The 23,535-nt window shown below is 41.7% G+C and overlaps 3 protein-coding genes across 14 annotated transcripts in view; 1 reads left to right on the forward strand and 2 right to left on the reverse strand.

Annotated features, from left to right (window-relative positions):
• Positions 1-20,773, forward strand: part of LOC129587175 (uncharacterized) — a 29,536-nt gene extending 8,763 nt beyond the window's left edge. For 2 of the 12 annotated variants that reach the window (XM_055480792.1, XM_055480814.1), the window contains exons 19-22: positions 1,273-2,544; positions 9,549-9,682; positions 16,503-16,589; positions 16,749-17,352. The gene's annotated coding sequence lies outside the window, so the exon portion shown is untranslated. Of the gene's footprint in view, positions 1-1,272; positions 2,545-9,548; positions 9,683-16,502; positions 16,590-16,748; positions 17,353-19,757; positions 19,924-20,089 lie in introns of those variants that run through there. The other 10 variants (XM_055480800.1, XM_055480821.1, XM_055480836.1 and 7 more) reach the window with 6 other exon arrangements.
• The window catches only part of LOC129587365 (streptogrisin-C-like), a 62,625-nt gene that overhangs the window by 11,648 nt on the left and 27,442 nt on the right, over positions 1-23,535 (reverse strand). The gene's annotated exons all lie outside the window — the stretch shown is intronic.
• On the reverse strand, positions 18,326-23,445 carry LOC129587284 (uncharacterized). Its single transcript, XM_055480951.1, has 6 exons — positions 22,676-23,445; positions 21,632-21,730; positions 21,345-21,475; positions 19,338-19,450; positions 18,833-18,878; positions 18,326-18,737 (listed from the first exon to the last, which is right to left on the reverse strand). The coding sequence occupies exons 1-6, from the start codon at positions 23,159-23,161 to the stop codon at positions 18,656-18,658; spliced, it is 957 nt and encodes a 318-aa protein (XP_055336926.1). The 5' UTR covers positions 23,162-23,445; the 3' UTR covers positions 18,326-18,655.

Below are 23,535 nucleotides of genomic sequence, written 5' to 3' on the forward strand. Positions count from 1 at the left end.
CTACTACTTACTTGTACTACAGATTTCCGATCCAAAATGCAAAATATGGGCTGGCAAAGTTGATAATTCGACCTAAAGCACAAACCGCCGTACTCGTAAGAAAAGTGAACTTGAAGTGCCTACGGCCTACCCAACCTTTTTATACCTAGTTACCCACTTTGAGTTTACCCATAATTTTTAATTATTAGTGTTTTTAATATTTATCGATCTAGTGGGTAATGACTTGAGGGTGCAATTATTCATCTAACGCTGTTAATAGAGTAGTAAACTGATACAACTGTATCTGTCCATTTTAAACTTCATTTATTTGCACTTGCTCCACCATAAATTGTCCGAAATTTTGGTTTGCTCGTTGATTCTTTTCTTACGGTAAGTAGATAATTGCTGCTTATTGCAGCAATGCAGAGTTTGAACTGTTCTTACGTAATATTATATCCGTTAGCAACCGTACGCATAAACCGTAAACTGTAAAGTATTTTTTGCTTTACTGTTACTTAACGTGTTAAGTAACTTACGTTAAGTTTACTTGAGTAGCTACCTAGTTTGTTGTTGTCACTGTTGTGCCTATGATTAGTGCCCGATGTTGTTTTTCTTCTCAGCTCGGCTGTGATTTTGTTATAATTGAAAATAAAAATGCCTATCTGTCTACACAGGTGCAGTGCGTCTCTTACACATGGTCTTGAGTTTCGTGACTCTAGAGTATAAGTATTCGTTACTTGTTGTGTGAGCAAGCATTAAAGCATTTTACTGGCTTCTTTCGATATCTCCAGGCTTAAGTCAGAAAGTCAATAAGTGGGTAGGTTTTACGTAAAATTTAATGGGCAAAGCCGCAAATGGGCTCACTTTGACTTGCAGCAGAAGTCTAGCTCCTGCTGTACATACGTGCAGTACAGTACGAGTACTCAAGGTATTGATGTTTTTCTGTTAACGTTACCCTTGGGATAGCTTTTGAGAAGGGTATTACCGTATTCGTTGCCATTTTTGGGTCTTCCTCGCGCGCTGTGCTGCGCTTGATCTGGTTTGACATGTTGTAGAACATATGGCATAGTTTCACCGTCCACGTCAGACGTACTTCAATACAGTCGATAGATTCGATACTGCATACTCATATGGCGAGACATTTCTAGAATATTCTCGGCTTGCAGTGTACGAGTTTTAAAGAGCGCTATAAAAGTGTTGCAGCTTGCATCTTCATCGTCTGGGGCACACCGTTCTGCCAGTCGAACGTCGCATCGTATCCTATCGCTTCATTTTAATTTTGCGTTTTTTTAGATTGTGTGGATCAGTTCGTGCTATCCAAGCCTTGTTATTAAAGGTAAACACTTAGCGCTGCTACTCTCATATACAGAGCTTTGTGTTAAAGTACAGTTTTAAGTTATAATTATTATGTTAATTACTGTAAGTATTATTATGTGAGAAGATGTGAGCATTGTTGTTAGTTATCCTGAATAATTAGTAAGTAAAAATACGAATACGTGCTAGGGTAACTGAGCCTAGGGGACTATATTAATGCGGTAAGCAGCAGTTTTGATTAAAGGTACTGAGACAAACAAAACCACAGTGATAAATTGTTTCAGATATCCATTTCGATATTATTGTAGTATTGTTGTTGTCGTTGTCGTATCTCCTAATTGTAATCGGAGAATGTTAATGGTGTTCGCATTTGACTCCATTAGCTTGTTAGGTCCCCTTGACGGTGTGTTATCCTCTTCTGGGACCAAGAATAAGGTTATAATGGAAATGTTTTCTAATAAATTAAGTAATATAGTATAATATTTCTGACCATTTAGATGCAAGCGTTAGGGGATTAAGACAGTGATAAGCCGTAACTCAAGTTGTAGAACGTATTTCCAGGTCAGTTTTTCACATCCCCGTGTGTGCTCTGTGGGCTTGCGAACGTACTACGTAGTAGGTCAAATTAGGTAAAGGTTTTTGAATGTGAGCAGTTTTTGCACTTGCAACTTATATTCAGCAGAGTACTCGTTATATGTGTGTGACGTATGTACGCGATTGCATGAATAATAATTATCATTATTATTAATATTGATATTCACATTTCTCGAGATTCTGCGTAAACGCATAGCAACGGTACAAGATCGGTTGTCTGGCTGAGTCTGTTTTGTGTTGTTGTTGTTTGTCATTCAGTTAGTTGTTGTGGTCTGGAATATTATTAATAAACTTACGTAGTAAGTACTTCACATTGGCGTGAAGGATGGTAATTGCCCTTTCTGTTTAAGAGGTAATTGACTGGTCAAAAGTGGTAATTGACCATGTCTACGGGAGGCACGTCACCCGTGGGAGTAACAGGCACTCAGACACGCACGCCGAATACTGCGGTGTCGGGTGATGATGACTCCACCGGGTTGCCCAAATTAAGTAAATTTGACCCAGACACGATGAAGCTGGAAACGTGGCGTGTACAGTTTAATAGCCACGTGGAATCGTTCAAGATGACCGATGACAAGAAGAAGCCACTACTCTTGGGATCCCTGAATCCGAAGGCCATGGAGATGCTAGCCTCCATGTGCCGCCCGAAGGATCCAGGTCAGTTCACGTTCGAGGAACTGTATGAGAAGTTAAAGCTGGTATACAGCAAACGGACAAATATAAGAGTAGGATGCTACCTTCTTTTCGATTACAGAAGTCAGGTCAGACTTTGTTGGATTTTTCGAACGATTTAAGGAATCAGTGCGTCAAGTGTGATTTTCCAGACGCGTTTGTAGATGACCAGCTGTGTGCTGCATTTATGTCAGGTGTAGCCAGTGAAACTACGCGCCGTTATTTGTATACGTTGCCTGTATCGTCTGTTGAAAAATTCGATAAATTATACGAGGAAGCGGATAAGTATGAGACGAGTAAAGCAGACGCTACAGACGGTCGGTGGTAGATCGTCGTCCCCGGACGTAGCAGCGATAAGGCGCGGTGGATACGGTGGTCGCGGTAGAGGCCGAGGCGGTAGGTTCCGAGGATCAGGCCGTTTTGGACAGCGGTCCAGTAAAGCAGCTTGTTATGGGTGTGGTTCAACCGAACACATGAAACCGGATTGTCCCCATAAGAGTACACAGTGTAATAACTGCGGCCGCCGAGGTCACCTGGCAAAAGTATGCAGAGCGCCAAGAAGAGGGCGTGGTCAGAGAGGGCAGAGGAGAACAAATTATGTAGAAAGGATGCCGTACGACGTTTTACGTACAGGGCCAGTAACCCCGTCGTCAATTTTTGTCCCGTTAAATATTGACGGCAAGACTGTGAATATGGAGTTAGATACGGGATCGTCAGTCACGATAATGAGCAAGTTAACATGGCGGAAAGTTGGTGCACCGAAGTTGGAGAAAGTTGACTACTGTTTGCGTAGTTTTACTGGCCATGTCATTCCGTTAATGGAATGGTAGATGTGACAGTTACATGGTGGCGTAACGAAGTCACTTAAAGCGTTGGTTACTGAGCAAGGTTGCATAATTGGGCGCGATTGGATATCAGAGTTACAGTTAAGCGCGCTCAGTTTAAAGCAACTACAGCAAGGTACTGTAAGTAGAATTGAAGAGTTTAGCCTTGCAAAGATACTTCAGAAGTATAAGGCAGTGTTTAAGGACGAGCTTGGTTGCTGTAGAAACTTCAAAGCACATTTGTACTTGAAAGAAGGCGCTCGTCCCGTGTTTTGTAAAGCAAGGCCAGTACCGTTTGCTTTGAAAGAAGAAGTCGAGGAAGATTTAGAACGGTTAGTAAAACTGGGTGTTCTCACACCAGTTGATTATGCAGAGTGGGCTGCACCAATTACATCTATTAAAAAGCCTAAGAAAAAAGTGCGTATCTGTTCTGACTTAAGTACTGGCTTGAATGCGTCGCTGGATGTACACCAGTATCCTTTACCACATCCTGACGAATTATTTGCGAAATTAAATGGTGGTAAAAAGTTCAGTAAAATCGATTTACGAGAAGCATACGCACAAATACCGTTAGATGAAGAAAGTGCAAATTTGGTTGTCATAAATACGCATAAAGGATTGTTTCGGTACAATCGATTGCCTTTTGGCGTAGCAAGTGCGCCTAGTATTTTTCAGCAGTTGATCGAAAATATACTGCAAGGTTGTGAAGGTGTAGCAGTATATCTTGACGATATAATTATCACTGGTAAAGATGATGAAGAGCATATGAGAAACCTAGAGGCAGTGCTTGAGCGGTTGGAAAAGTTTGGACTTACTGTAAAGAAAGAAAAGTGTGAGTTTATGATGCCATCGGTCGAGTATCTTGGTTTTATAATTGATAGCACGGGGCGGCATATTTCTCAGGACAAAACCCGTGCTATTGTTGAAATGCCACCGCCCCAAGATGTGAGTCAGTTAAGGTCATTTCTGGGCATGGTAAATCACTATGCAAAGTTTTTGCCAAATTTATCTGGCCGTTGCAGTTGTTTTTATAATTTGTTAAAGCAGACAACTGTCTGGAAATGGGATAACGAGTGTCAGAAAGAATTTGAGTTATTGAAAAATGACCTAACAAATGCGACTAAATTAGTGCACTTTGATCCACAGTTGCCGCTTGTGTTGGCGGCCGACGCGTCTAAGTATGGTATAGGCGCAGTTTTGAGCCACAGGTTAGCTGACGGATCAGAGAAACCGATTGCGCATGTGTCTAAGTCGTTATCGCCAGCCGAGAAAAATTATGGGCAAATTGAAAAGGAAGCACTTGCTTTGGTTTTTGGGGTTAAGCGGTTTCATCAGTATTTGTACGGCAGAGAATTTCTGTTATTAACAGACCATAAGCCGCTGGTGACGATTTTCGGGAGTAAGAAAGGTATCCCCGTAGTGTCAGCAAATCGGTTGCAGCGATGGGCAATCATACTGATGGGATATACGTTCAGCATTGAGTACAGACGTACTCAAGACTTTGGTCAAGCCGATGGGTTAAGTAGGCTGCCGCTACGTTCAGTCGATTTGTTTGATAAAGAAGACTTCGGAATGTCTGAAACGGTGAATTTAGTGGAGACCGAGTTACTATTAGGTTTACCTGTATCTGCGGACATTGTACGCACAGAAACAGCCAAGGATGATGAGCTGAAACAGGTAATGACGTATCACTTAAACGGTTGGCCGAAAAACGTCGCTGAAAGGTTGTTACCGTACTCGCGAAGGCGCGAAGCATACTCAGTATGTAAGGGCTGCTTACTATGGAATAACCGTGTTGTTATACCACGTGTCTTGCGTAAGAGCATTACAAATTATTTGCATGCTACACATTCCGGCATTGTTAAGATGAAGGCTGAAGCGAGAAGTCACGTATGGTGGCCGAATATTGATGAAACGTTAGAAGAAGTGTCAGCTGCGTGTGAGATTTGCACGAAACTAGCGAAAGAGCCAGCCAAAGTTCCGTTACAGCAGTGGCCGGTGCCGCAGGGCCCGTGGCAGCGGCTGCATATTGACTTTGCGGGACCTTTCAAAACGCGAATGCTACTTATCATCGTAGACGCATATACGAAATGGCTCGAAGTGTTTGACGTTCGTAAAGCAGATACTGAGAACGTGGTGTTAATATTTGAAAATCTATTTGCTCGATACGGATTGTGTGATACAATTGTTAGCGATAATGGAAGTCAGTTTACGTCAGAAGAATTTCAGAAATTCTGTCAACAGTATGGAATTAAGCATCTGACCAGTGCACCTGGTCATCCTCAGTCTAATGGGCAGGCTGAGCGTTATGTTGACGTGGTGAAAAAGGGAATCGAAAAAGGAATGCAGTCAGGAAAAAGTTTTGCAGTCGCATTACGAGAATTTCTAAGTCGTATTCGCAATGTTCCGAATAGTACGACAGGAAAATCGCCGTGTGAATTGTTTCTGAATCGTAAGACCAAATCGGTGTTAGATTTAGTGCATCCGGAAAGTGCTAATTACGTAGATGCGCGTGCGAGACAGAAAAAGAATTTTGACAGAAAAGCCAAAATACGAATATTTACGGTTGGTCAGCACGTGCAAGTGAAAGATTTTCGGAAAAATAGATTGCGTGACTGGGCAGCAGGAAAGCTAATAAAACCGATTGGCAATACAATGTGGGAAGTTGAGGTAGATGGTGTAATACAAAGACGCCATAATAATCAGATTTTAGCTCGTAAATGGCTAACGGCGGAAGAGCATGTAGAAGCGCAACTAGCGGCTAAAGCGCATGAAATGTCAGTGCTAGTGCCTGTTAGTGTTAATGGCACACCAGTGGTCAGTGAGACCAGTGCACCGGCAAGTGTGCAGGAAGAGGCGCGAAGCTTGGTAGCTGCGCCAGCCGTAGTACAAGGGCGAAGCTTAGTAGCTGCCCAGGACAGCGTGAAAAGCGAGCCAGCAGTTCCTACTGTACCAGTATTGCCAACGACAAGCACTATCCCAAGTACGAGTACTGTTCCTCCTGCTCGTTCCATGGAAAAACCGCGGAAAGCGATTAAGCCAGCTCCTATACGTGTTGCTGAGCAGCCAGTGCGCCGTGGCGAACGTGAGCGAAAGGAGCCGGTCAGGTTTGGCGATTATGTAAAGCATTAACTTTCGCGAGATTTACGACTGAATTAAGAAAAAATTTATACGCTTAGCAACATATTGCTGCGAAGTACTGTAGTCGAAAAATATCGTAAGAATTATTCAGTTGTGTCTGATTCAGTTGGAAGTATCATTATTATTTTTAAGCTTTACTTACGTTATTGTCATATATTTATATTAACGGGTTGCTAAACAGTTATTTAATCATGCCTAAGTTGGTTAAGAAATTAGTTTTCATTTACGATAACCCGCGTCGCGTCACCAATCGGACGTGCTATCACTGCGGAAAACCTGGACACGTGGAGCGGTACTGCCACATGAAACGTACCGAGAAGAAGGATCCGACCTGGGAGCGTCAGCCCGCCAAGGAAGCCAACGAGGATCCAGCGTACGATGACAATTTCGAGGCTGAACCGGAATTGCCAGCGGATGGACCGGAAGGAAACGCCCCACAGAAGAACGCGTAAATTTTTTTTTTTCTTATTTATTTATATATTCGATTTACGTGTTTAAATCTGGTGTGAGGGTGTGACGTATGTACGCGATTGCATGAATAATAATTATCATTATTATTAATATTGATATTCACATTTCTCGAGATTCTGCGTAAACGCATAGCAACGGTACAAGATCGGTTGTCTGGCTGAGTCTGTTTTGTGTTGTTGTTGTTTGTCATTCAGTTAGTTGTTGTGGTCTGGAATATTATTAATAAACTTACGTAGTAAGTACTTCACAATGTGCGCTGCACACCTATCTGGGCTTTGTGGAATTCCATGAAGTTATTCATGTTTCTTCTGAGTTAAACAGGTTTATCTGTATCAATAAGCTAGCTTCGTAACCCATCGCGGTACCCAAGTCTACATAAGATAGCAGTAATTGTTGTTACCCATTCGGCCAACAGTCGGCAGCTGCGAAAAGTGCCGTGTGCAGCGGCTACGTTATACGCTTATAGCGACAGTCGCTTTTCATTTTGCGTCGGCAGCTGTGTGTCACGCTGCTATACTGTACTATTCTACGAATACTACTCGTACAGTGTTTAATATGTTAAGAATCTAAGATGCAGGCTCATGCAGCGAGCACGCACTAAACAGATTGAGAAACCATTTCGCATATCGATTTAACCCGTTGACGCCCATTGGTGTTAGCTGAGTACATACTACATAGTATGCAGCATAGAAAACTAATACAAGTACTGGGCGCTGGACGGTGTTACTCAGATTAACTGTGTTACCTAGATTGCGTTGCTACTTGTATGCTTCAGGTTTCGCATACATCTTACGCAGCTGGGTCTAACAATATTACTGCAGTCAACATTGGTTGGCCTGGCGTTACTCCCTAATCAATAAGTAGTGTTGATTGATCGATCTTTCGCTGTGTTCGTGAACGATGCACTCCTGCTCATCTCGTCCGTGCAGCAATACTGTAGCGGCTAGATGAAGTGGCTCCACAGAGTCTGGTATACGGGAAAATGCAAGCCCAATATGCACACATTGCTCCGTGCAGAATTGTTTTTGATTTCAAACAATTTTGACTCTGATGCTGACGTTCTACATGTTTTACCGAGTTTTCTTATTTTTAGCAACGTACAATAATTATTGTTAGAGCATAATGTCAGAGCTCTGATAGTTTTCAGTTTATAAACCTGGTTTGTTGTGGTTTTTGTGGTGCCCCTGGCAGGGGCAGGCAACAGTTAGTACAGTACTAATATCGAAAAGCAAAGTGTGCGCCTCCCGGTGGGAGGAAGGCTCGTGTTCAATGCCCGGCCAGAGGCAGGCAGCGGCCGGATCTAAAAGTGGAGCCAGTGGCCACTTCATCTAGCGGCTACAGTAGTTGAGAGTTTTTAATTACTGTATTTACACGATATTAAGGGACAGAGAACTCCCCAGGACCGCCCGCACTAGGCGTCGGCTCCATTGAGTATCTAATTATGAGTCTGTACCCGTGCAACTAAAATCTAAAGCGGCGCCAAAAAACCCATACGCCATGCGGGTCGTATGATGACGTAATCGTGCGTACCCGTGTGTGCGCCAACGTGCCACAGAAAATCATGTGCGGGGTGTGCTATTCTCGCATTTTGGAGTACAATATCCCCGCCTACGATTATGCTACATGGTGCGGAGCATAGCTGATACGGAAGGTGTCGGAAGCACTATACAGTATACTGTACAGAGGGAGCCTCTGCATAACTTTGTTGTCGCCTCAATTTTTTTAGTTTGCTTTCCTTTTACGCTCGGCAGGAGGTATAGTGACACTAGAAAACTGTCGTTTCAGGCCGCGTTTTTATGCTTGTGCATGGTTTAACATAGCATTTAACGTAGCTTGTGAATCGATAGTAATAAGGGCTCGTCCCAGATCCGAAGCGAAACTCGTTGCGATACAGCAAATCCACCTCGCGAGGTGGCTTCACGTACCGTACCTGAGGCTTGGTCACTGCATACAGCCACCTCGTGCGGTTAAGCAACCGTATCATAGCGAGATTCGCTTCGTATTCGGGACAAGGCCTTACATTTTATTTGGTTGACCGTGGAGTTACTGTACTGCACTGGTCTGTCGTGACTAGACGTCGAGCCCCGCCACCACTTGCCTAACGTTGCTTCTTACTAGGCATTTCTGTTGATTGGTGGACCCAAAAACTTCTTTATTGTCGCATTCGATTCGATTGAATTGTGTATCACTGTATGTGACTGCAGTGTGCACCGTGCGAGTGCTTCAGGGCAATCCATGAATTGCGTACGTAACTTACCAGGGGAGGAGGGGTGAGGGAGGGGTATAAATTGCTAGTTTCTTACGTACGTAATTTGTGGATGGTCCCCTATCTGAACTAGTTTCCAGCGATGAAGCATACTGCTTATCTGACGTACCAGTTTGCATACAGATAAAGCTCCATACATAAAAATCGTGCTACGGGAGCCTCTTCTAATGTAATAATTCGAGTTGCTTCTACATTTACTAAGCAGAACTGCTTGATTTCAGGGAGCCTTGTCCAAGAAGCATGGTTCAATGGGTGCCTTATTTAAAAAATGATTTGCATTTTTTCAGACGCGTTGGCAAAATTCCTTTCCTATCCTACACGCCAAGGCAAATTTCTTTTATAGCAACCCTTCCCTGTTGCTCAATCTAGCCATGTCTTCGTCTAACTCCAGCTGCGTTCACTGCGGTTTCCCATTTCGCCGGTAAGCAAGTTCCACCTTCATTACTGTACCAACTGGGTGTGGCGTTCCTTATTTCATGGTACTGGTAACGTTTATATTTTACGACAAACACGTTGCTGTACGCATGCTATAGTTTAAATGCTTCCGCCGTCCTTGCACTGTGAAGCTAATTCATCGTAAAAGTATACTTTTGGCAAACACCGCCAGCTGGTCCAGTGTTGAGTAGTGTCACACGATTGTCATGCAGGGTTTGATTTTATCTCACCGTGTACGATGTGCCGTTCTATACTGATAACAGAATGCCCAACTCTTGAAATAGCGCTACACTTAAGAAATCTTCATAGTGAGATAATTTCCAGTGATATAATTTCCATAGTCAGAAATCTGCGATTGCCAATTTGAGTTCGCCTCCAATTAGTGTGTTTCACCCGTAACTAACAGTCTTTTGAAAATGGTCTGATGATCGGTAGGCAATTTCGAATTCAACCGTGGGCAGCAACTGGTAAACAAAATCTGAAAACTAATACCGTGCGCAAATAATGACAAAAACCGAGGCATGCGAGTTCACTTTGAAACGATTGCACCCTATTACCCTACTAACTACCTTGCAAAGGCGAATTCTGCTATTAAGAGCTTATCCGGCAAAATAACCTGTGCATATCCAGGTAAGATCGTGTAGCTTTTTTCGTTACTGGCTTATTTTAAAAATTTTTTTTAGTAATTGCGCGCTTGGTTTCTCGATGTAGCAAAGCGTATCAATTAGGCCATACCTATAAAAATGGACATATTTTGGGTCTGTAAGCAGACGTGGTTGAGAAAACTGATTTGTTTTGATCGCATTAAGTTCTCTTGTTCCATTTTTTACTGAACAGAATTATGTTTTGTCGTATTTGACCTACCATACGGGTGCGCAACTTCGTCTCAAAAACGGCAGGGTCGTGTCTAGCTACGCATTGTTTAATCTTTTGTTAACTTAATTCAAAAGTTAACTTAATTCAAAATTTAACTTAATTCAAAATAACTTAACTTAATCTCTTTACGTTCCGACCACCGGTCCACCGCCGGGCTAGACGCAGAGGTCCTATGGTCTACCTACGAGAAAGGAAATTGAGTCTTTTTCTTAATCGCCATAAATTTCCAGTAAAATTTAACGGGAACGGGAATCTGCTAACCCCCGGTCAGAATAAAGAATAGAGGAAGTTGTTGTATTATGTGAATCTGAGGGTCGTTCCCTATACTAACTCATTTCGGCGGTAAAATAAGTTTTATTACGGTCAACGGTCAGTCCAAAGCAGTCCAGAACTTTCGTTGCGATACAGCAACTCCACCTCGCGAGGTGGCTTCGCGTACCGTATCTGTAGGCGTGGCCACCGCAAACAGCCACCTCGTGTGGTTGAGCAACCGTACCATAACGAGATTCGCTTTGAATCCGGGACGAGGCCTTAAATCTAAATTTACTCAAATCACCAATTCGAGTTGTTAACGAAAATGGGTTATCGATTTCGAGGTCGCTCAGGTTTCGAGGTCGAAAACGGTTTTCCCCTTTATCCAGCTTGAATTTCGTTGCTTTAAAAAGGAATCGCTTCCAGATAATGTTATCCTTACGAATCCTTTGCTACATACAAAAACTTTGTTGCTTTGATTTTACCTCCAGATCTTATGAAGAACCAAAACAACCGGTTAAACGTCAAATTTCTTGCCTTTGTTTGCATTCGTTTGAATATCGGTTGGTAGGTTTTGTTAAATGTGCAAGGGGCGACTGGTGATGTCAGCAGGTTGATTGCAAGCTGGGCGTGGCTATTTGAGTAGGGAGAATTGCTTATTTGCCGTTTTCTCATAACTAGTTATACTTCGCTTGGCCCATTACTTCAGTCAGTTCCTTATACGAACCAATTTGTTAATGACCCAAAGGCTTAGCTTTTGACGTGTTGGATTTTACAAAAAAAAATTTTTTTTGGATTTACATATACAGATATTGCAATTCCTGAGAATATTCATCAGAAATACAGTATAACAAAAACAGTTAAAAATTCGAACATAAATTCCAGTAACGTCCCATGAGTACCGGCCGGCTCTATCAACATCTCTGCCATTAAAACACTACCTGACATTTTCTACGGAAATAGCTCCGTCAGGCGTGGATGGGAAAGGGAAATAATCTGGATAAACAGGAAGGGGATACAAACCACTTGAGATACCACTATACTATATCTATATTAGGCTATTAGCGGTTAGCCCGACCAGTATTCTACAATAGCAACATGCCAACAGCTATGAAGTATGCCCGTATTAACAGGCATACCGTAAACCACACCCCTAAATGGTGTCAATCACAGGCGTGTATCATTTTGATTACAGGTTTCCCATAGACCGTTCGGAAACCAGCCGTATTAAGAAATTGATCAATAATACGCGCGGCCTCTCCACAGTCTGGAGATCTCTTCAACCAAAAACTTTTGAAAAAAATGTGATACCACAGTTAGATCGGCCGTGGTCTAGAACTGCGTCACATGACTTTTGTTTTTGAATACGTCCGGTCAGAATCGTGCCCGCACGATGCCGCAGACGATCCAACCGAGTTTCAAGGTCCAACCCAGTTTCAAGGTGACCTTGAACTTAGAAAAATTTTGCTTGGAAACAGTACGCAGTATACATCATTAAAGACGCAAATTAAACGGAATAGACTGAACTTTTTTTCGTATAAAACCAACCAAAAAAATTTAGTAACCACAAGTTAACCTATTGATTTTCGTTGTCGGCACATTTGTAAAAATAATAATGGTAGGTTTTAACCATACGGACAATGCGTTACAAGCAAGTACTGTAGTCTGTAAGTGCTGTAGTCTGTAAGTTTGTTAATCGGGCTGTTCGATTTTGGTAGAACCACTGTTCTAAACAATTGCTAAAAGCGAGGAGCCGCATTTATAACAGTATTTTAAATTGAGTGAGTGACCGAGCTACCACTACTGTCCAGTGAGCAAAATCGCTAATTCAGTAACTGTGCTACCGAGCTACCACCGACCGAGCTACCACCACTATCAAGTGATCAAAATCGTAACGTGAATAAGTGACTGAGCTATTGGCCGTGGATCACAAGAAACGCGGAGGCGAAGCCGCAGCTGTTTCTTGTAACTATATACTATACTGTAGAAAGTCTACTTTCTACACTTTTTGGAGTACAATATATAGGTCCTGCAACGGTGTGCAGGCCTGAATGAAAACAGGTGACCAGCACCACTCTTACGAAGAAATTCCTTAACAAATATGTATTTTCCCAGAAAAAGAGATCATTTCTTTGACAGATTTTAATATGCCGTTCACACGCGAACCAAATCTTCGACCGAATGCTCTTGCAGGCGATCCAAAAAATTTTCTGTCAGCATATTCGGAATCAGCGTTATTGGTCTAACTACAATAAGCGTCCAGATTGCGAAAACAAATATTTTTGCCTGTGACTCCACTGCCACCACCCAAGGTAACATTGGGGTGGTTGGGGGCCGGCAGTCAGAATTTCGTTTTTTCTTTTTCAACTTTGAAAAGTGTTTTCTCGAAACGATATTGTACCTCCCTTCCACGGGTGGCCGTTATGTGAAAAAATAATTTCCTTGTTGGCTGTGGTTGTGGGTTGGTCTCGCTGAAAAAATTGCTGTACTAGTGCTGTCGGTTAGACTGCGCGCATCCTCGTATTGTTAAGATTTACATATCCAATAGAAACTGCTTTCCTCTTTCTGAATTTGTATTGCACAGAACTGTAGTTTAAACCGTTTTTAAGCCTTAATTTAAAAACGCAGACAAAGCAAACGCTGATCGACTTATTTGCCTGATATAACCGGCTGACCATGATTCACCCACTTCAAGACGTGTTTAGGTAAAAAAACGTCGTGACAATTCCTGTAGAGGAATTGAATACGTAGGCGGTGGTTATATCATTATTACATAATAAAAAAATATGCAGTGAAAATTTGAAAAAAAGCTTAATTTTGTTCAAATTTAAAATGATTTTGAGACGACTGTAGAGTTTTACAAAGGAGTTTAAGTAGATCGAAAAAGTGCATCCATACCACCGGCCATCGCTTCCAGTGTTCCCTTTCATTAGGGCTACACCGGTGACATGGGTGCAGTTTTCCGATCTATTTGGGCTTCCTTTGTAAAACACTGCAGTCGTGCAAAAGAAATTCGGTGTGGATACTGAAGAGGAAAATACCATCTCACTGATGCCAGTTAAATCGGAACCATGCGTTCATCTGCGTACGAGTTGTCTAGGGCCAACGTGGATTTTCTAGGGTAGAATTTCGGAATGCCTGAACTATTCTGATGTATAGCAATACGTTATTTTGACATGCACTGTTCATCCTGGACACAGCATTCTGGTCCTGGGAAACGAGCAGTTAAGTGTTCCAGTTCAATAATTTTTTTCTGAGCGCAGATAGTATGGAGAGTGTGGTGAGTCATCCGCTAATCCAGTCGCAGGACAATACGAATGCAAGCCTGCTACCCTTCGTGTATGATTGTTGTTGGAATACCGACAGTCTAGCTTTGCGATACATGTACTGCTGTACAGCATCTTTTCACTACTCAAATGGGAATCCGACAGAGAATCGGCAACTGAACAGACAGGATTGAGGCTGACCTTTAGTGTCCTTTGCTTTCCATCTTTTCCCCGTTAGAGGATAGACAGACGCAAAGGCTCAGAACAGACAGAATCATTCTGACCTTTCACTTAGAGAGTTCTGACTTTTCAGTTACACGCTGGATCCTATACTAATATAATATATAGACAGACTACGTCTGCCATATGTTATACTCGTATTAGGCTTGCCCGTTGCAACCGTGCAGCGCCTACGTAAAACTGGCTGCGGGCAGTGGCTTAATCAAATTCCTTACAATAGCAGACCTCAAGCATATCCAGCTTTATCATTCCCAGCCTGGTACTGCTTTAACAATTTTTTGGGTTCGAAGTCCAAAGAGATAAGCAATAACCAATAACAACACATACCGATGGACTTATGCGAGCGATGTTTGAATGCTACGCTTACTAGTCACGCATCACCGGTAAAATGCATTTATCGTAAGACGACTTGCATGAGTGGCACCGGAGACTCGGAGAGCAGCGAAGGGATAAGGAATGAGAAATAAAAGGAAATAATATTCAAGAATTTTGACTAAAAGAACCTCATAATTCATGATGTCCTTACAGAATAATTGTTGCTTTAAATTTTCTACAGAGAAGTTGCTAATTGCACGTATAAGATGGAAACAATTAGCGCGATGGATCAGAATGTTTTGCACCGCTCTTCTAAAGAATGTGCTGGGATATTTTTCGCAAACAAGGTTTCGCCTTTGTCAAGACAAAAATTAATTAATTAAGCAGATCAGTTAACTATTTAAGCAGATCAGTTGTTAATTAGGTGTCAGTTCATTTTGTGGCGCTGAATTAAACTGGAAATGTTTACCGCTGTTAGCCGACATCGCAGCATGAATTAACTAGCGCAGTGCAAACTGTAATTGTAATTAGCGTACTTAGATAAATTACCTAATAGTCTGATAATAGATTAATTTTAATTGCTCATTTAGACGCTTATATATATGTATTAAAGTGTATGTGCGTAGAAGAAGACTAATGTTTTCATGACTTGCTGCCTGATGCCGTGATGCGTATTTGCAAAACGGAGCTGTTCACTCGGGTATTTGTTAAACGTGCCGTATCTTTTCTTCGACCAGTTAAAAAACAGATCGGTTCGGAATGTTATAATTATAATCCTGGTCAAAACAAAACCAGACTGGAGATAAGAAAGCCAGAGGTGATTGAGGACGCGTAATAATACTCGTACTAGTACTTATTTTGGACGGTCATGAGCGGAAGTGCGGAACTGAATCCTGGTCAGCACACACTGCGTTCCTGTATGGGCTGCTGTTTACGTGTTTATTAGCTTTACTTTGATTTTTCTCGTGGTTTGCCCTCTTAAGTAAGTTTGTGATTTCTTATTTTGCTTGCCGGTCACCCCGTGCGGCGTGCTGTATAAATATATGCTGATCGCACGACTTAGTTGCCTTTCGCCTTGTTTTTTTGCTGCTCTGTAGTCTTAGAACTAGTCGTTTGTTGAAAACTAGAATTGTTAAAAATGGAGTATGAATGCGTGGAAGATTATCAAGATTCGTTCTTTCCTTGCACCTCGTCTACTTCTTGTTTTTTTGTATTTTTAGGAAAATTTATTGATGTTTGGCCTTCGAAAGTGATAGGGGAAGATTTTACTATGAAAAGTACTTAGTCATCTCCGTAATTTAACTTTGTTAAAAAATTTTAACACCTGGTGAGCAAGATATTGTAAAGTAATATTGTGTAGTAGAGTTTGTTCAACTTGTTTGCACCGAGCGCGAAGCGCGAGGTGCTGCAATTACTAGTAACTGATCGTCAAGAGCAAAAATTTGTCTGGCGCCACGAAGAGCGTCACGGCTCACTTTTCCAGTTCCACAAACACAGCACCACTACTCAGTGGTACTGCCGCTCGTGCAATAATGTGGTTAACAACCTCCGCTAGTATTGAATTAAACTACCAGCTAATTGTAATGTAGTAGTAGTATTAGTTACTATGAGAACAGGGTCCCGGCAGTCCTATTTAATATAAGTTTTTTAATGAACCTCTACTCCAAAGAACGCGCCGGGTTCGCCGGTCCATGGTAACGGAAATCCATATTTGGGGAAGCTCGTGTTTGTGAATTAATTAAAGTTTTAAAACACGTGGGTATTGCTGCTTGACGTGCAGTAATATAAATAATAAATAAGTTAAATAGCTCGATTTAGTTTAAATTTGTTGATTGATTTAAGTTGTTTGGAATTTAGGCGAGATGATAGGGATCGACACATCAAAGAACACCACGAAAAAAGGAACAAGGTCAGATGCCTTTTTTGCCGAAGGACTGTGCTCAAGTAAGTGACCGCTCGCGTATATAGGAACAGATTGCTTTTCAGTTCTTGTAAAATGATTTAAAAATCGCTTTAAAATATGGTACGTATCGATAGCACTAAACTTCTTATTTAATTTGAGTTTTTACCGGTAAAACTGATCGAGATGGGTTTTGCTTTCAGGCGAGCCGGATTTCGTCACTTGAGATCAGCCCGCTGCCAGAAGCGTCGAGCGGAACTTGGAATTGATCTTGAACGTGAACTGGCCCGATTGGCTCTTATTGAGATTAACCAGGAAGACGCACCGGATCCGTATTCAGCGACCCCGTCACCGCTATCGGTGGAAGCAGGCCTTGCCGATCCTGTTTTTGACGCATATTCTCCTAGCCGCGATCCGTTTCTGTATGAAAACGTAGAGGAGTGTGGCGTCGATGCCTCGGACCCAGAATTGGAAAACATCGAGGTAGTCCTTGATGGTTGAGATAACTTCGCATGAACGCATACGGAATTCCAGCGATGCATTTGCATTTGGCATTTAGAATCCCTTGCCGTGTATTTTTGTACTCTTGTTAAAGTTTTTTTCGTTTAGCTGTAGACTGTTTAACCTTAGCACCTTGGTTTCTCTGCATTTGGTATACGGATCAAATTTTCAGTACCCTTTTACTTGTTCGCTTTAGATCTGTGGCTCTGTACTTACGTTGCTAATTGTGTTTTTTGAATCTGGTATTGCTGAGATTATTACGATGGTTCTCCTTGCTGAAGTAATAAACATGGCCGGAACATTTGAGCGGAACAGTTGAAACCGTAAGATTTCGAAAGTGTAACAAGTACAATAAACATTAGCCTTCATCTTGAACTACTGCGATACACATAGATTGTCCAGTACGTAAATTGGGTGATTGCAAAATTATCAGTAACTTTAGTCAGCATGTTTTACAAAAGGCAGCGCCTAGCGTCCACATGCTCGACCAAAGCGCAGCGAAGGTCCTCTGTGTTCAGGAAAACGGGGTTTTTGTCGGTCACGCACAAATTAAAAAAATTTATTTGATTAATATAATCTCGTACATTTTATTTGGTTATTTTATTGTCTGGCTTCGCTTCGATCGGTCTTTTAGTGCTAGTCTGTAGCGGTGCACTTTCCTGGTCTACGAGTAGATGAAGTATCCATTTCGTTACAAAATGCATTTTTTCTGGTGCCAGAAGCCGAAGAAGCAACGCCAAAACTTCTCTTCCAATTGCAGACTGCCAGTATGAATTCAGATCTGCGCCTTTTCTCGATAATTCTAGCAAAACCACTGCGGGTACGAGTTTTAGTTAACGCGTTAGCGAACTGTGGTACTCGTACATATGCCGTGCGTGCCGTTTTAAAGTTGATAGATACAGTAGGCTATTTAAAGTTAAGTAACTGTAATAAAACAGATAAAGAGTCTATGACGAGGCCTTTTTACGTTATTAGAACGGTTTACATTACTTTATTTTTACGGTTTACTTTATCAGTACGGTTGCGGCTTACTTTACTTTATTATCATTTTTAATCGAGAAATTCCGCTAATTTGATGGGGATGGTGTGTGTGGTGCGGCCTGTCCGCTAATTTGTTAAAGGAGATCGGCCCAAAATTGTACATTAGAATGGGATATAAGGCCGCTCCACTTGTTTTCACCGGTAAGTCTCAAGATTCAGCGTGGAAATGCTCAGAATGTGTTGGGTACCGCTCCTTCTTCTGTTAACTGGAACGGATTTTTTCTTTGAGATGTTGTCTGAGCTGGCGCTGCCGTTCTTAGATTTACTGAATAGTCTCTTCACCACAATAAAATTAAAGTAATTAATTCACTTCTCACGAACTTCTAGAACGTACGAAACTCGAAACCAAAATATCATTATCAATCCTAGGCCTGCGTCAGTTAGCAATATCAACAGTCGCAAACAGTTAATAACAGTATTTACTTTGAACACTCATGACCTTTATGTACCATCTTATCCTGCGGCTTGCAATATTCATGGAATTCTGAACACCGCGAAGCGTCACGGCAGAAATCATCAGAGATCATGAAGGCAAATTCACTGGAATATGAATTCTAAATTTAAAAACTTAAAGCGCCGGCACCGGAAGTTGCTTTAGAATTTTCATCAGTTGATTTAGCGGTATGGGTTTGAGAAGGTTTGGATTAGACCTGGAATTGAAAAATTTTAATACTCGTAGGAGACAATTTAGCTCCAGGAAGGCCAATTCTTGAAAAAAATTGTACAGTTGTACATTCTAGCTTACATTTTGTGTCCAGTGCATTCGTCATCGCTGAAATACTTCTTTGAACCTAAAGCATAGAAGAAAGTTAACAGTCTGATTGTTAGAACTGCAATCCTACGTACAACACATGCAATACACCGCAATCGCAGTCGATCGCACAGAATTACAATACACGGGCAATATACTGTAGTGCCACTGAAAATAATAAAATGTGGCGCGCTCGGTGTGTACTCATAATCAAACTTCCCAAATGGTTAAACACGCACTTGATAAAAATAATTCACACCTGCCCGACCCATTAAAACAGATGCATAAACAGCTATAAATAAGGTCAGACTTTCAAATTTTTTTAGAACGTAACTAGCATTAGTTAAAAATATCCTTATAACGGAAAAACTGCATTAGCGACTTCGGTTTATATTATATTATATGTGGCACCTGCAACACGCTTAGAAACTTAAATTACTGTGTGCACAAGTGCACAACTACTGTACAACTGCAAAGTATTTGTAGGTAGTAGCCTCACATTTATCGAAGATTGCTTTATCCTGTACGCTGCAGCATTCGTACACTTTGACATAGTTATCTTTTTTTGACGGTTTGTCCGATGTTGCATCAATAAACGTTGCCACAGCCATCCTGAAGAGGAGTAATGCAAAGTGGTCACATTAAATTTTACATACATGTAATCTTAAGCAGAGCTACTTATCACAATTTACAATATATATAGTTTGATTACGTACGAACTACGAAGTATTTATTTATATGGCGATCCCGCATCTCACTTGCATATGTAACCTGACTGGCTTAATTCTTTTGTGACCTTTGGACACGCGAAATCGAACTGCTCAGAAGCCGTTCAGTTCCGATGCTGTGCCTTTCCCATGTATTGTGTGTTTTTGCTTCGCACTGTATATAATACGATTATACACTATGCTTTTTGCAGAGAATGTGATGCCTGACCCCTCACCTTTGGCCCGAATTTTCTGGCACCACGCGCTGGATCTTCGCCACTAACGCCACTAAGTGAAGGCGCACCTGTTATCGTTGACCACCGAATGTTGTCTTGATTAAGGCGACTTCTGCACAGCAGCAACGAAACTGGCTGAGCGGTAAGCACTATGAATTCAAAATACCCTACCCTAGTGAATGAACGACGGCAAATGTTTCGACCGAGCCATCACTACTCCGTGTGCGATTTGTCAGAATTTAGCCTGCCAGTATGTAAGTACCGTATTTTAGTTTATCCCATTGTAATGGTGTTATTTGGGTTTGCAGTTCAGCAGTGACAGACGGCACGGTATGCCCCGGCGGGCCGCTGACAGCAGCTGCAGCACTGGTCAAGGCTGCATTCATCCAACGCCTAATGTGCCCAGTTGCTCGTAGGTCTGTGTGTGAGGACGTACCGAACCCAACATACCACGCGTGGACACCTCCAGGCGTGCTCCACTGCAGCAGCTTTTATACTCGTACATCACAACTGCCGATTTCCGTTGAGTCCACAGCTATACCGCCATCTACGCCGATGGTCTCTGCAGCTGTGAAGTGCATGATGCCCAACATGCAATACACTGTTCGCTGTTTATTAAGAAGGGTGCTGCTACAGGGTAAAAACGCGTCGGACTGGTTGCCGGCAGTCTGCCCAGCGTGATGAGCGCTGGGCGAGTGTCCACTGGCAACATCATCAACCGGCTTCTTTCAATCAGCACAGTGCTCCGCAAACCACTTGTTGAAGGTTCCACGTTTTGTAATTGTGTACCGGCGACGAGACGGTTATCGACTGGATCGATGTCGGGAAGAATTTGCTGGCTCACTAGTGACTGCTGTCTCCGGCTACGCATGGGGAGCGGTTTTGTTTAAAAAAGAAGCCGACGAGGCGCTGTGCGTACTGGTTGCTGAATGCTGATGGTGATGGACATCACGGCTGCCTCGATCGAATGTCCGGTACATCGCAATAATCGCACATGGTGTCGAGACCTTTGTAAGCGCATAAAACAGAGTTAGTAAAGCTAATTTCGGTTACAGCAGCGGAGGTGATTGCGAAGTTTGACTATTTGGTTGATCAGTGTCCAGCCTAGAAAAGCCAATGGGGAGTGTCGATGAGATGTGCGCAACCCCGGTACTGTAGAAACAGAGTGTTTTCGATTCGATCTAGCACAGCGTTTGTGCGTTTGTGTTTAATATATTTAAGTTTGATGCGGAGTTGTATTTTATTCTTAATAACTAAATAGCAAGTCGTTCTTTCCTCCCGCTCACCCTCTTCGCCGGGGACGCCTTTGACAAAATAATTAAACTTCGAAATATATAAGATACAAATAGCAAGTGGAACTGGTTGTACTGAATATTCTACCAGAAAAGTACAGATAGAGTACTTACATAGCCATACAAACTGAACAGTAGCAAGTGTACAGTATTGAACGCATTTAAAAGATTATTATATTTTGTAAGTTCAATATTATTCCGAATGTCAAAGAAAACAATAAATAAAATCCAGTAAAATATGAATTAATTTATTCGTTTGCGAGTAACTTACGTAAGGAGATCGCCAAGCGATTTCGTAGTTTCGGAAGGAAACTGTGATGCAGACCGCGCTACTCTGCATAGCGCCGGCTTCTTGCAGTTGTTGTCAGAGTGTTGCAATGCGATCACAAGGCCTGGGACAATCTATAATTCGTTTAGTGCTTAATATCACGTTGAAACTTTTATCATTAATTATAAACTAATTAAAAAAGAGCTGCTTTACCAGACAGCGGCATTGATCTTTCCTTCATTACGAAACTGTGCGAATCTTGGACATCGGAACTCAGGTACCGTACTTACGCTTTTTAACAAGGAGTGCGATTCGTCCACAAACGGTTTCAGGTCTAGCCCGCCAATTTGAACCGTTCTCTGGCCATATTCCATCAGCGAAGTTATCAACTGCAATCATTTGTCGAATTTACATTGCGATGCACGTCGGCAGTTAATTTAGGCTGTACTTCTGATTACATTACGTGTTGCATTTTTCTGATCATTGGTTACTATCAAAAAATAATTAACGATGTCTGACTACCGTAGTATTTTGCCATGCAAACTTATTTATTAACTTTTAAATAATAATAAATTAAAAAAGAGTCTTTTCAGTAAATCAAGTTGGCCGGATGTAGATTGTAGATAAGTACTAATTAAAAATTACTCCCAGAATTTGCACAATGATTGGCAACATTTTTGTCCTTTACGGCATCTAACAGCAACGAGTATAAATAAATTACCCATTATCAACATATGAACATGAAATGGCGGATAGTGCATCCAGGCATTAATGTTATGACAAGGCAAAAATATTATAGTATTTGGCGTTTTAATTATTGTACAACAAATCTCAGATAAATACATCGGAATATATTTCTGTTGTACATGTTGACAAAGTATCGTTGTCGTTTTTTTAATATGTTATTCGATTTTCACATGCTCTGTAGATGAGATGCAGTTTACGTGTACTTTTTTAAGTACTGTTTGGACTTTTGTTTGATATACTGTTGGAAAAGATAAAATTTGCTTTGAATACAAGCCGCGGATATTGTCGTGTAATCGTGTAGGGTCAAACAAACCCTGCACTTGATGAAGTACTGTACAGTATGTATTGTACAATATGTAAGTGTACTCGTAATGAATCTTGTTTATTTACGATTAATAGTGCAGATTTAACTCGTACAAAGTGATTAATTAGCTATAATACCCAACGGTTTATCTTGGCCATTTATTGCTAATTGCTGATCGGTACCACAATTCGTAATAATATAATTAATAACAAGTATTGTTGCACATTATGTATAGGTTCAATGTTTAAGTTCAATGTTAAATCGAAGTGAAGACATTTTGTACCTTCTGAAAAAACTTGACTGCATTAGCCGCAAGCGGATTGCCACCAGGAAGAGTACTACGCATCGCCATATTGACCAACTGCGATAAATTGTCTAAATTCGCGAGTCTTGCCAGACTGAGCTTTCCCTCCGAATACTCCTTGAAATACTTCGCGCCCAGGTCAACCAGAAACTCCCCGGTTGCGTCCATCATTTTCGGCACGGAGTCGTGTTTGTGAGCATTGTCCTTGATAAATTTTGTCGCATCCTTAATTACGCTATCCAGTACGGTTGTTGTTTTTCCTGCTTCGCATTTACTGCTTTTGGCGTCGCAGTAATCACTGCTTTCCGTAGTGTGCTTGGCGTTTCCCGGCTCGTTCTTAATGGAGTCGGTGCGAAAGAATTCTTCAACTACCGCATCCTCGTCGGCGGTTTCTTCGGCTTGAGAATAGCAAAGAAGGCAACCAAATAAGACAATCCAGTAAAAATGCTTATTTTTCCAGTTCATGGTTACCAAATTTCGGATGTAACCGCAGTTGTTGGCAAAACGATTTAAGCTTATACAACTCAATATCTCGCATACAGTTATATAGGTGTGTATACAAACAGAGCAGTTAGATTTCTGAATCAAATCTGCGAAATACAAGCGTAATTCTTCAACAATAAGAACAAGTCCAGAACGCTGATCTCAAAGTATTGTATGTTAACGACAATTTACTTTTACGGCGAAATTCAGTGAAAGCATCAGTTCACAAACGCGCAAATCCAAAAGGCCTGGAGGACAAAAGTGATGTTATTGACCGTGAATCTGTGATCATGATGCGTTTTGTTGGATGCACCGTTGTGTAGTGTATGCACCGGTACGCATACTGCAAATGTACA

Source organism: Paramacrobiotus metropolitanus, unplaced genomic scaffold (assembly GCF_019649055.1).
Source record: "Paramacrobiotus metropolitanus isolate TYO unplaced genomic scaffold, Prichtersi_v1.0 Parri_scaffold0000002, whole genome shotgun sequence".
NCBI lineage: Eukaryota > Metazoa > Tardigrada > Eutardigrada > Parachela > Macrobiotidae > Paramacrobiotus > Paramacrobiotus metropolitanus.

Coding starts and splice junctions, on each gene's coding strand:
- LOC129587284 (XM_055480951.1), bottom strand. CDS start 23,161: ATGAACTGGAAAAATAAGCATTTTTACTGGATTGTCTTATTTGGTTGC. Junction 21,731..22,675: donor CAGTCAAGTTTTTTCAGAAG/GTACAAAATGTC, acceptor AAATGATTGCAG/TTGATAACTTCGCTGATGGA. Junction 18,738..18,832: donor GAATGCACTGGACACAAAAT/GTAAGCTAGAAT, acceptor TTTCAATTCCAG/GTCTAATCCAAACCTTCTCA.